The sequence below is a fragment of the Hylobates moloch genome, unplaced genomic scaffold, assembly GCF_009828535.3.
Source record: "Hylobates moloch isolate HMO894 unplaced genomic scaffold, HMol_V3 SCAFFOLD_8, whole genome shotgun sequence".
NCBI lineage: Eukaryota > Metazoa > Chordata > Mammalia > Primates > Hylobatidae > Hylobates > Hylobates moloch.
In genome coordinates, this window is record NW_026652283.1 from 72,549,716 (window position 1) to 72,563,374 (window position 13,659).

General features: G+C 47.0%; 1 protein-coding gene across 7 annotated transcripts; it reads left to right on the plus strand.

Annotated features, from left to right (window-relative positions):
• Window positions 1–1,588: 1,588 nt before the first annotated feature.
• Window positions 1,589–13,498, plus strand: DEDD (death effector domain containing). 7 transcript variants are annotated; one of them, XM_058443554.1, is made up of 6 exons: window positions 1,589–1,632; window positions 3,990–4,022; window positions 10,620–11,008; window positions 11,200–11,307; window positions 11,614–11,760; window positions 12,313–13,498. In XM_058443554.1, exons 3-6 carry the CDS (start codon window positions 10,684–10,686, stop codon window positions 12,687–12,689), a joined length of 957 nt encoding a protein of 318 aa, XP_058299537.1. In that variant the 5' UTR covers window positions 1,589–1,632; window positions 3,990–4,022; window positions 10,620–10,683; the 3' UTR covers window positions 12,690–13,498. The 7 variants fall into 7 exon arrangements, with proteins under 7 accessions (XP_058299537.1, XP_058299538.1, XP_032017110.1 ...); XM_058443555.1 differs by lacking the exon at window positions 1,589–1,632 and adding an exon at window positions 1,718–1,736; XM_032161216.2 differs by lacking the exon at window positions 1,589–1,632 and adding an exon at window positions 2,121–2,288.
• Window positions 13,499–13,659: the final 161 nt, after the last annotated feature.

Below are 13,659 nucleotides of genomic sequence, written 5' to 3' on the forward strand. Positions count from 1 at the left end.
GTGCAATCTTGACTCACTGCAACCTCCACCTCCTGGGTTCAAGTGATTCTCGTGTTTCAGCCTTCAGAGTACCTGGGATCACAGGTGCACACCACCATGCCCAGCTAATTTTTGTATTTTTTGTAAAGATGGGGTCTTGCCACGTTGGCCACACTGGTCTCTAAGTCCTGGTCTCAAGTGATTCACCTGCCTAGGCTTCCCAAAGTGCTGAGATTACAGGTGTGAGCCACTGTGCCTGGCCCTTGTTGCAATATCTGATAGATACATTTTATTTATTTTATTTTATTTTTTTGGAGACAGAGTCTCACTCTGTCACCCAGGCTGGAGTGCAGTGGCACGATCTCAGCTCACTGCAACCTCTGCCTCCTGGCTTCAAGCGATTCTTGTGCCTCAGCCTCCCCAGTAGCTGGGACTACAGGCGCGCACTGCCATGCCTGGCTGATTTTTGTATTTTTAGTACAGAGGGGGTTTCACCATGTTGGCCAGGCTGGTCTCCAGCTCCTGACCTCAAGTGATCTGCCCGCCATGGCCTCCCAAAGTGCTGGGATTACAGGCGTGAGCCACAGCACCCGGCCTATTTATTTTATTTTTTTTGAGACAGGGTCTTGCTCTGGTGCCCAGGCTGGAATGCAGTGGCGCGATGTCGGCTCACTGCAACCTCTGCCTCCTGGGTTCAAGCAATTCTCATGCTTCAGCCTCCCAAGTAGCTGGGATTACAGGCATGTGCAACCACACCCATCTAATTTTTTTGTATTTTTAGTAGAGACAGGGTTTCACCATGTTGGTGAGGCTGGTCTCGAACTCCTGGCCTCAAGTCATCCACCCGCCTCGGCCTCCCAAAGCTAGGATTACAGGTGTGAGCCACCATGCCCGGCCCTGATGGATATATTTTTAGTTATCATTTTACTTTATCTCTGTTACACTAAACGCTTTAACCAGTTTCCTTGATAGTTCTCTATGGTTTTCTTCTTTCCTTTCGGTTTGCCCCTTCTCAGTGTTCTCTTTTCGGCTTCCCTCATCCTATCCCGCAAATGCAGGTATCCTCTCTAGCCCACTTCATGGCTTCAACAGCTATCTATATGCACACGCACACACACCTCAAACCTTTCTTTTGGGTTCCCAACCCACATTAGCTAATATCCCAGGGGCACCTAAAACTCATTATCTCCCCCCTAAACGAGAAAGAAAATGGTATAATTATTCCCCAGTTGTCCAAGTCACAACATTCGTACCTCTTAAACCAATCTGTATCTCCCCATCCGCACTCTCCCTTCCACAAGCAGACCATCATCCTTGCCTGGAAAAGAGCCTCACAACTGCTCTCCTTGATTCTCACTTTGTCCCCTCAATTCATCCTTCACACTGCACGCAGCGATCTAAAATGCAAATAAAATTGTTCACACCTCTGCTGAGATTCTTCAAAGACTTTTCATTGCCTTAAGGATAAAAATCAATTAATTTACAAGGCTTCTCATAATCTGGTCTTCCCCTATCTATTACCTCTTTCTGAAGCCACACCAGGCTGTTGGCAGGTCCAGAACGTACCCGCACCATCTTCCCCACCCCCAATTCCCAACAGCCCTACACGGATCAGCTAGGCGACACTTCCTACAGGAAACCGGCGTTCAAAAGGTAAATGCTGAACGAATGAATTCCAAGACGGGATCTGGGCAGCGCTTTCGGCTCCGGATCCGGGTTTACGGAACGTCCGGGTTATCAGGAAGCTCAGAGGAAAGGTGAAATCCAGATCTTGACCCTTCACTCAAGTTCGCCAGACAAACCGATCCCCGTGCTATTCCGCCCTTATGAGTCATGGCTGCCAATCCCAGCCTTTCAGTGGATCTTGAAGTCGCCAGCCAGCTGTGGCGCCACCAACGTTTCCCATTCAAGAATGCTATCCTCTCCCCTTCCTTATTACCGCCCTAAGCAGCCATCAAGAAAAACCGGCGTTGCCAGCTTGCCCCAAAGCAAGATGGCTGCCAATCCCTATCTCTCCTCCCGAAGTGAAGCTATCCACTCCCCGCTTAATGCCGCTGCCAGGCTGCCCTCACTTACTATGGCTACTCCGGCTCATGTCTCACTATGGCCTCGAAGCCGCCACTAACCGGCCGGGTTCCGGGAGGCGCCGTTCAGGATGCAGCCACCCCCGCCCGCCTGTCCCCTCCCCCACGCCCGCGGCGGCGGCGGCGGCGGCGGCGGCGGCTGGAGCCCGGATGCGGCGCCGTGAGACAAGCCCGGGAGAGCGGCGCGGATGGATCCAACATGGCGGCGCCGAGGCTGAGCCGAGAGTGAGGCGGAGGGGCGGCCGGAGTGGGGAGAGGGAGTCGAGCGGGACGGGGCGGGGCCGGGCGGGGCCGCAAAGGGCTTGGGGAAGGAAAGTGGAGGGGGAGGCGGTGGCGACGTCCAGCCTGAGAACCTCAAGAGAGGGAGGTGACGGGACGCTGAGAGGTGGGGGAGGGGAGCTGCCGAGGGGGGCGTGCAGGGGAGATGGCAACTGCGGGAGAGGGCAGGGGTCGAGACGGAGGAGTGAGGGCATGGGGAGGGGCGTAAACAAGGGCTGAGACTGGGCCCAGCTAGGGGTATTAGAGAGGCCGAGGTGGGGAGTGGGGCTGCGATCCGCTCGTATTGAAGGGGGTAGGAGCAGGAGGGAGAGGCTGAGGGTGTGAAGGGGAAGGGGGCTGTGGCATGTGGTTGGAGGGAGGACTGGACTCTGATGAGGGGTGTTGCGAGGAGGTGGGGAAAGGTCAGAATTGGAGTTAAGACGTTTCTGAGGGGCTTCGAAAGTGTTAAATTGGAGGTGGGAGGGGGAAGGGCCTAGGGGAGAATTTGGGTGGAAAAGGAGAGAACGGAGGCTTGGGGAATGGAGAGAGTGTCGGTGGGAGGAGGTAATGGAGAAAGTGAGAGACTGGGAGGAAGAAAGTTTGGGAGGAAGGGGAGTGGAATGGGAGATAGGACAGTGGAGCTGCAGGGGTGATAGAGGTTCGGGGGTTTCCCTTTCCCCGGTGGAGAGGAGGAGAGAACAGAGTTAAGCAGCATCAGTTGCAGCCAATTCTAATTGCCAGGCCCTTAGCTTTGAAGAGGGTGGGAAGGGCAGAAGGGAATGGTCATGTGGGTTTGCAGAATTGGGGTTGGATGAGAATTCAACTGGGTTTGTTTTCCAAAAGGCTCCCTAGCTTACTGTTCCCTTGTTTTTCCTGCTCGGAAAATGGGGAAGCCTGTGTCGCCCAAGTGTGGAGCAGCAAAGGACTTTTCTAGTTTTTAGCATTAGCAATACAAGAGTAGGGGAGCAGACATGGCTCTATTGGAACCCTGTATGCTAAGGTGGAGGCCCTGGAAGTCTGAGGAGGGAAAGAGAAAAGATAGAGTGGCATCTAGACAGGTTAATTAAATGAGTGCTGTAGTTTCTAGACTCTTTTGCTATTTGAGTCTAGAAGGGAGGGGGTAACATGGATACTGTATGTAGAAAAACTTTCCCTGGTGAAACAATGGATGTATAAGTGGATGCTGCGCCATTAGATATTTTGTTCTCATTGTGTGCCAGTTAAGGGAAAGGGCCAAAGGTAGAATTTGGAGGATAGTGCTGGTCTGCTGTAACCACTTTCCTCCCAGTTTTTTCTAAAGATGAAAGTTAACATTAATATTGTAACAAAATAGGAATAAGGAATTGTGGAGGAAGATGAGAAGCTGTCAGAGGGTAATTGGTTTTCCCAGAAGTTCTTAAATTTGGGAGCTGTCTTGCCGCAAGCCATTGAGACTGGAAATTTTTGGAGTTGGTATTGTTTTTGTAAATTGACTAATAGAGAGTTAGGGAAGCCTGGAGACTTGTTGAGGGTGAGTTCTCTAAATGGCTTTAGGCTTGTCTGTGTACTTTTGCAACGAGATTGTCTAATTCTATGGGCCTTTGAGGTTTCAAAGTAAAACTTGAAAATTAATTATTTTCCCCTCCTCATTTGTTTTTGTTTTGCTGCTGGCTGTGAAACTTGTGCTAGGAAGAGACCTGGGAAATTAAGTTTCTTGCGGAGGTAAGTCTGGAACTTTTTTATTGTTTTCAAACAATGGAAGGGAATGGAAATAGCATGGGAGTTATTTTGAGGTTGGGTCCATTAATGAGGAGGAGAATGCCAGGGAAAATGAGTTTTCATTCATCCATCTGAGTGCATGAGATCTGTTGTAATCACTGTCTTTAGTTAATTGGAGATAGGAGGTGAAAGAGAAGGAGATTTAGATGTCTTGGGACAATCCCCCAGCTTTGGTTTGTTATTGTCTAGTCTTCTTGGTCAGCTCTGAAACTTTTTTTTTTTTTAACATATGGAAGGCTGTATTCTAGTACATTATCTACTAAATGTTGCCCTTGGAGGGTTGCTGGGACATCTTCCTTCCATGGGAAACTTTTCCTCTAACTTTGTCTTCCAGCTGTTGGGGGGTTCCTGGCATCTTTCTTTTGAAAACATACTATGTAATTCTGACTTCCAGATATTTGATTACATTTCCTAGTCCCACCAGCAAGAATGTACTCTTAACCATCTTTAAGATTTTCTATGTAGTTTTCAGGTTTCAAGATACCACTTTTTTTTGTAGTTCTTCTGCATGACTTTTCCTCTGAGGACTTCTGAGAGAGTCAGATATCTCTAATTCTATGAAATTACAAATATCCCTGTTCAGAAAAGATGACTGTCATTTTCATTTCAAGACAGCACTCTTTTTTATTTCTTTCACGTGGCTTTCCCCTAAGGGCTTCTGAGAGAGCCAAGTACATCAAAAACTACAGATATTCCTGGTTGGGATGAGACCAGACTTTGCTTGGAAGTAGAAACATAGTAGAGAAGGACCAATCAGGAGGAAATCCTGAAGATACCTATAGACTGTTGGCCCTTGGCTGACTTGGACTTCTCTAAAGAAAAAAACAAAACTCCAGGAAATACAACAATTCCTCAGAATCAATTATTCTTGGGAAACTGTAGGGGAGAATTCATGTGTTACTATCTCAAATAGAGCCAGTCAGTGGGATCAGGACTTCTGTGTGCTGGAGTTTTGTCTCTTGGTATTTGGCAGTGTTTCAGACTTGAGTTAGTTCTAATCTTCTGTTCAGAGGGTTACATTCTCCTCACCATTGTGATACCTGTCATTTAGAATCTCTGTATGTTTTTTTTTTTTGAAACAGAATCTTTCTCTGTCCCCCAGGCTGGAGTGCAGTGGCGCGATCTCGGCTCACCGCAACCTCCACCTCCTGGGTTCACGCCATTCTCCTGCCTCAGCCTCCCGAGTAGCTGGGACTACAGGCGCCCGCCAACACGCCCGGCTAATTTTTTGTATTTTTAGTAGAGACAGGGTTTCACCGTGTTAGCCAGGATGGTCTCGATCTCCTGACCTCGTGATCTGCCCGCCTCGGCCTCCCAAAGTGCTGGGATTACAGGCTTGAGCCACCGCGCCCGGCCTAGAATTTCTGTATGTTTTAAGTTGAGCTCCCTTGCTTCACTGCCACAGAAATATGAGTATATTTTGGTTTTAGAGGAAATTGGTCATGTTTTCTTTTGTAATTTTACTAACCAGCTGAACTTCCATCGCTTTTTTTTTTTTTTTTTTTTTTCTGAGGCAAGGTCTCACTCTGTATCCCAGGCTGGAGTGCAGTGGTGCGATCAGAGTAGCTGGGACCACAGGTATGTCCCACTGTGCCCAGCTAATTTTTGCTTATTGTTTGTAGAGATGGAGTTGTGTCATGTTGCTCAGGCTGGTCTCGAACTCCTGGGCTCAAGCAGTCCTCCTGCCTTGGTCTCCCAAAGTGTTGAGATTACAAGTGTGAGCCACCATGCCAGGCCTCATTACATTCTTTTAATGTTCAAAAGTTAGATAGATTCTTGGAACCCTTATCTGGGTTGCATTAAGTGGAGAGGGTTGCCTCTTAACCTGCATGACACTATCCTCATATTTCTCCCAAGGACATGGCCTTGAGGAACTTACATATTTCTATGTTTTGCTTCATTGAACAAGCAATATAAGTCTGATTAGTGACCTAACAAGGACAGTCTGCTGCTCATCCAGTTCCAAGACTTTAAAGATGGCCCTGAGGCTTACGAGCAGGATCCTTTGTGTCTGTCTTACAGAGGATTACATTTCTAATATCCCCACAGAACTCCAGATTGAACTAGGTCAAAGTAGACCTCCTGGGATGGGGCAGAAGTGGATGTAGAACTACCACCTGTTCCTCAGCTGAATGGCAACAGCAGGTGACAGAGGACCCAAGGTTGGAGTGGCATGAAACAGTGCAGTTGGACTTGGGAGTTAAATGAACGTGTATGTCCGACAGGCTTTTCTTTTCTTCCGGAATGTTGTTTGATGGGTTTGGATTGGAGGGACCAAATGGCTTTTTCTAGATCTAGTGTGGAAAGTGACATGCATTCTTTTGACCCTTCATCATGCTCCACCTAGAATAGGGTTTCTCATCCTCGGCATTATTGACATTTCGTGCTGGATGATTCTTTGTTGTGGCAGACTGTTCTGTGCATTATAGGATGTTTCTTTTTTCTTTTGAGACAGGGTTTCATTCTGTCGCCTGGGCTGGAGTGCAGTGGCGCTATCACATCCCACTGCAGCTTCGACCTTCCAGGCTCAAGTGATTCTCCTACCTTAGCCTCCCAAGTAGCTGGGATCACAGGTGCATGCCACCACGCCAGGCTAATTTTTATATTTTGTGTAGAGATGGGGTTTTCACCGTGTTGTCCAAGCTGATCTCAAACTCCTGGGCTCAAGTGTTCCTCCCACCTTGGCCTCTCAAAGTGCAGGGATTACACATGTGAGCCACTGCACCTGTCCTATAGGATGTTTCTAAATATCCCTGGCTTCTACTCATTACATGCTGCTTGCAGTCCCCTTCCCCACCAGGCATAATAATCAGAAATGTCTCCAGACATTGCCACATATTCCCCAGGGGTCAAATTTGCCCCTGGTTGAGAACCACTGACCTAAAAGCTATTATAATTCCTAGTACATTGATGATCTAGCCTGGGATCTAGGACTTAAAGGTGGCTAGTGTGTTTGTTTCCTCTCAAATGTAGGGAGTTAACTTCAAGGGATTGAAGCTTATAGAATTACATCCATTGATACATAATTAGGACCACAGTGCTTTCCTGTATTTTGCCTTATTTTCCATTGTGACGGTATGTGGGGACAGTGTTTCTTCATTTCCTGGGGTTTAAGCACACTTTAAATTAGGGAACTGTGGAGCAACCGGCTCTTCTGGTTGGTTTAATGTGAAACCTACCCATCTGCTTTATCTGAGATCCTCATAATCAACAGCTGGCCCAAGGGAACAGGTGGGATAGGGAACAAAGAGAAGTTGCAGGGGCTCTGAGGAGGCTCAGTTTTCTCATGTTGCCTGCTATGAGCAAGAACTTATTTTCCTTTAGCACCTTCATTTGTACCCAGTGACAGCAACAGGTGAATTGAGAGGAAGAGACAAGGAATACCAGTCTATAGTTGAATAGCTATTTCCCATGCTTTGGGTGGGACATCTGGGCTCTCGAAACTATATATGGATTACATTTCCTGTCTACATATCAGAACCCATGGTATAGGGTTAAGTGATCCCAGAGTGTACCTCCCCTTTTCTGAAGGGAATGAGTTTCTCTGTGCTTTCATTTTAGTTTTTCATCTGAGGAAGAAAGGACCAGTTTCTACTTACTCTTCAGCTTTCTCTATCAGCTTTGTTTTTCCAAAGAAGCTTATTATTTTATTCTGTTTCCTAGTCTAGCCTCAGTTCCTTTTTGTATAAAATGGACAGAGCAACCTGTCTTATTGTTGAGTAGGGTAGAGTGGTGTGGTATGGTGTGGGTAGTTCTGGACATTGCAGAGGAGGCTATGGCTAGTTAGAATATACGCATGGTAACTGAATTACCTGTATCTGTTTTTAATGGGGTCCTCTCTTGGACTTTTGTGAGTTTGTTTCTTAATTGGAATTGCTTGAGGTGATCTCTTGGAGATTAGTTCAGTTCAACAGTGGGTTGCTCCTACTATATTTGAGGCTCTGTCCATTACTAGGCACTAGGGATATAAAGATGAATATGACATAGTTCCTCTCCATGCGTTAAGTAGGATCTAATGGGATAATAAATACACAAATAATTTTAGTACATGCTGATAAATGGTGTAAAGGAGATATGCATAGTGTTCCATAAGAGCACAGAAGAGGACTACTTATCTCAGCATGGGGGTGTAGAAGATGCATTTTGAAGATGGCATCTGAGCTGACTCTTAAAGAATGAGTAGGAGTTAGCCATCTGAAAAAGAGTGATGATGGGGGTGTGGAATAGAGAAGGGAGAGGGGCATTCAGGCAAAGAGAAGAGCCTGAAGAAGGTATAGAGAAACAAATTGCGTGATGTATGTGAACTATAAACAAACTGATAATGTTAGAGAATAAAAAGCGGATGTGATGGGAGATGAGGTTGGGAAGGTAGGCCTGATCTTAGAAGGCTTCATGTGTGTAAAGAATTTGGAGTGTTCGGCCAGGCATGGTGGCTCACGCCTGTAATCTCAGCACTTTGGGAGGCCGAGGCAGGCGGATCACAAGGTCAGGAGTTCGAGACCAGCCTGGCCAATATGGTGAAACTCCGTCTCTACTAAAAATACAAAAAGTAGCTGGGCGTGGTGGCGGGTGCCTGTAGTCCCAGCTACTCGGGAAGCTAAGGCAGGAGAATTGCTTGAACCCGGGAGGCGGAGGTTGCAGTGAGCCAAGATCGCGCCACTGCACTCCAGTCTGGGCGACAGGGTGACTCTGTCTCAAAAAAAAAAAAAAAAAGAGTTTGGAGTGTTCTTATAGATAACGACGGGGCTATCAATGGGTCTGAAGCAGGAAAGTGACTTGGTCAGTTGCGGACTTTAGACAGCTACCTGAACTAGATGTGGCAGTGGATGGATTTAGGTAGGTTAAGATTGGTGTTGCAGAGAACTTTTAAAGTTACAGTAGTCCAGTTGAGAGATTATTGTAATCTGAACCATGGCAGTAGAGGTGGAAACGTAGGATAGATTTAAGAAATATCTAAAAGTAGCATTAACAGGAATTTAGGATTGATTGTGTGATTGGAGATTGTGACCAGAGAGTGCACAGTATAGGATGGTACTGTCTGGTGGAGCAGTAAGTATGAGTGACTTGAGTGGAGGGAAAGTTGTTGAATTTGAGAATTGATTAATGGCTGCGTCATTGGTATTACTCATAACACATAATGATGGAGGAACTTTGTGAATCAAGAGCCAAACTATATAATGAATGTGGGGCTGTGATTGGTCATTGATAGGGGATTGGTAAATGACATCCATGAGGAAAGCTTAGAAGTTGGTATTGCCAAGGCCAAGTACGGTGGCTCATGCCTGTAATCCCAGCACTTTGGGAGGCTGAGGCAGGTGGATGACATGAGGTCAGGAGTTCAAGACCAGCCTGACCATCATGGTAAAACCCCGTCTCTACTAAAAATACAAAAATTAGCAAGACGTGGTGGTGTGTGCCTGTAATGCCACCTACTTGGGAGGCTGAGGCACGAGAATTGCTTGAGCCCGGGAGGCGGAGGTTGCAGTGAGCCGAGATTGTGCCACTGCACTCCAGCCTGGGTGACAAAGTGAGACTCCATCTCAAAAAAAAAAAAAAAAAAAAAAGGTTGGTATTGCCAAATAGTGTGAAGATCAAGGGAGTACAAATGGCATAGAATTACAAGAATGCTTATTTAGAAACTTAATGTTTGTTTTAAATCCATGAGTTTTGGTAAATATTGATAAACTTTCTGAGCAGTTATCGTTTCTCGATGTGGTTGGATTGTAGGAAAAATGTGGAGGGGTGATTCTGGGCTGCAAAGGCCAAGGATGCTTGTATCTTTGAAATGTTTCACAACCATTTACATAAGGGTTACCCCGTGATTTTCTCAATGGATTCTTAACAACTCTGAGGTGTAGATTCATTCATCCCTGTTTATAGATGACAGCACTGAGAATTTGGAGTTAAGTGACTTGCTTGTGGTCACACAGCTACACAGCTTTTCAGTGATACAGTCAGAATTTAAACTAGTTCTTTTCTTTTTTTTCGAGATGGGGGACTCACTCTGTCACCCAGGCTACAGTGCAGGATTATAGCTCACTGCAGCCTTGAACTCCTGGGCTCAAGTGATCCTCCTGCCTCAGCCTCCTGAGTAGCTGGGACTACAGGCACATGCCACCATGCCTTGCCAATTTTTTTCTTTTTTGTAGAGATGGGGTCTCGCTATGTTGACCAGGCTGATCTTGAACTCCTGGCCTCAAGCCTTCCTCCCACCTCAGCCTCCTGCGCAGCTGGGACTACAGGCGTGTACCACCAAGCCCAGCTAATTTTTTCTTTTTTTGTAGAAATGGGTCTCCCTATGTTGCCCAGGCTGGTCTTGAACGCCTGGGATCAAGTGATCCTCCTGCCTTGGCTTCCCAAAATGCTGGGATTACAGGTGTGAGCCCCTGTGTTTATTTTTAAACAAACACTTTAAAAATTTAATAAACATGTATAAAGCACTGTACCGTGCCAGGCATTGTTAGCGACTGGGAATATGGGAATGCATAAGACTAGTTCCTGCCCTTGAGTGTCTCATCGGTTCTTTCCCTGCCCTTTCAGTACAGTGGGGATTGCAGCTGCTGAGCAGGGATTCTGGAAAGCATTGCGTACCTGAGCCCCCAGCATGGCGGGCCTAAAGCGGCGGGCAAGCCAGGTGTGGCCAGAAGAGCATGGTGAGCAGGAACATGGGCTGTACAGCCTGCACCGCATGTTTGACATCGTGGGCACTCATCTGACACACAGAGATGTGCGCGTGCTTTCTTTCCTCTTTGTTGATGTCATTGATGACCACGAGCGTGGACTCATCCGAAATGGACGTGACTTCTTATTGGCACTGGAGCGCCAGGGCCGCTGTGATGAAAGTAACTTTCGCCAGGTGCTGCAGCTGCTGCGTATCATTACTCGCCACGACCTGCTGCCCTACGTCACCCTCAAGAGGAGACGGGCTGGTGAGGAAGTATTAGGGGCTGGAATCAGGGAAGAGTTGTGGGAGGCCAGGAAGGAGCAGCATAGGCATCCAAAGGGGAGGACACATTGGTCCTGGTGAGGACTTAGAGTAAGTTGTGAGGCCCACTGGGGGTTTGGACTGATAGAAGGGAAGGGTGTATACTTTCCTGAATGATTACTTCTCCTCCTACAGTGTGCCCTGATCTTGTAGACAAGTATCTGGAGGAGACATCAATTCGCTATGTGACCCCCAGAGCCCTCAGTGATCCAGAACCAAGGCCTCCCCAGCCCTCTAAAACAGGTGAGAAGACATTAACTCCCCCTACTTTCCATCATCAAGTAAAAAGACACTGATCCCATCACATTCTGGGCCTTGCCAGCTTAAATGAAAGGATGCTGTGTCCCCACATCTTAACCCATAAAAAAAAAATCAGGTGAGGTGACATTTCTCCTAGGTCCTGTATTTGCTCTCACAAGTCTTTTCAAGTCACATTATTTCCACTGCTTTTAGTGCTAAGTCTAAATGATTCCTTCCTCATTCCAAGAGAAGTGCTTGAATTTCTACCTTTACCCTACTGTGTTTTCTTCCCTTTTACTTTCTGGTCAGTGCCTCCCCACTATCCTGTGGTGTGCTGCCCCACTTCGGGTCCTCAGATGTGTAGCAAGCGGCCAGCCCGAGGGAGAGCCACACTTGGGAGCCAGCGAAAACGCCGGAAGTCAGTGACACCAGATCCCAAGGAAAAGCAGACATGTGGTGAGGAAGTTCAAGGGTTCCAGAGGTGGAGCAGACTTGAAGAATATAAAGAATTGCTGGGACACTGGGCAGTTTATGCTATTCAGTGTGATTCACTTTGATTGCCGTTGCAAAGTGAGGCTGAATGGTTTGGTGTCTGGTGGAAGAATTGCTCTTTATGATTGTGGCAGGGTACATTTCAACTTTTCTTAGTTAATACTACATCACAGGGATGTTGTTATGACATCCTTATTGTAGGATGAGCCAAGTCAAGATAGAGTATTAAAATGAACTTCTATGCCTGGTAATTAGGAAAATATCTCCTATAAGCAAGTTGCTACCTGTGAGTAATGGGAACAGTGCTGACCTGGGCATGTCCCGTTTAAGGGAACCTCCTGCATTCAGGCAAGGATTTCAGAGATACATACAAATAGTCCTGGGGAAGAGGTAGAGAAGCTGTCAGGTGATATTCCCTACTTTTTTATTCTGTTGTGCTTTTCAGTTTTCAAGCTTGGGTTGTAAACTCATCCCTTACTATAACCTCTTCTGCTCTGTATCTTCTGTTTCCAACAGACATCAGACTGCGGGTTCGGGCTGAATACTGCCAGCATGAGACTGCTCTGCAGGGCAATGTCTTCTCTAACAAGCAGGACCCACTTGAGCGCCAGTTTGAGCGCTTTAACCAGGCCAACACCATCCTCAAGTCCCGGGACCTGGGCTCCATCATCTGTGACATCAAGTTCTCTGAGCTCACCTACCTCGACGCATTCTGGCGCGACTACATCAATGGCTCTTTATTAGAGGCACTTAAAGGTGTCTTCATCACAGACTCCCTCAAGCAAGCTGTGGGCCATGAAGCCATCAAGCTGCTGGTAAATGTAGACGAGGAGGACTATGAGCTGGGCCGACAGAAACTCCTGAGGAACTTGATGCTGCAAGCATTGCCCTGACCTATTCCCTCTTCTCACTTTGGGGACTGTTCCCATCACCCACCTCTGGAGCTTACACTGTTCTGGGGTTTGTTCTCTACCCTTCCAACCAATCACACCCCTGCCTTTTTTTTTTTTAAAGACAAAAGAAAGTGGAAGTGGTATTCCCCACCCCTCCCTGCACCCATGTGCCTGGGCTTCCCCTTTGTTTCCCTTTTCCATTTACCCCCTAATGTGTGTCTCTACAGCTACCTTACCACTGAGCCGTAAGACAAATGTATAGGGAGAAGCAAAGTCTACAGCACATAGTCTTTGTAAGGGATTGATGTGAACACTTTTTTTGGATGCACTAAGGAGTTATCAATACTTCTGGCTTTATGAGAGCTCTTAAATTTTGTCTAAAAAACCAAAGGGCTGTGAGTAAGGGAGCTATGTGGAAAGTGGGACTCTGAAGTGTATTTTGAAAATTAATTGCCACCCTCTTCCAAATTATAGAATTTTTTAAAAACAAGCTGTGGCCCTTTCCACTCTCTCCTGGCCTCTGGTGCTGCTCCTCTCTGCCGCCTTTCCTCCATTCCATGGCTTGAAACCTCTGCCTGATGTGGCTCCTTCCTTTTTCCCATTTGTCAAACCCTCTTCAAAGGAGGAACAGATAAGAAGACTGGGTCAGCCTAGTCGTGCCTCCCAACTGTGGTGGTATATGTGTACACACATACACAGGGTGGATGGAGAAGAGGTTGCTGATTAAAATACACTCCCCCTATAAAGGGGAAGGGGGAGTGTGACACTTTCTTTCCATGTTTAAGTGAAAATAAATAATGTACCCTGCAGCCCTTTTCCCCTTTGCTTTCTTCTGGCTTGGGCAAAGGGCATCATAGGTGAAAGTGAAGTAATTCCTTTTTCCTTCCCCCTCCTCCACTCCTACGCCCACTCCCATGCTTGGGAGAATGGGGCTGGGACATGCACTGAGTGTTGCACTTTTGTTTAGGTA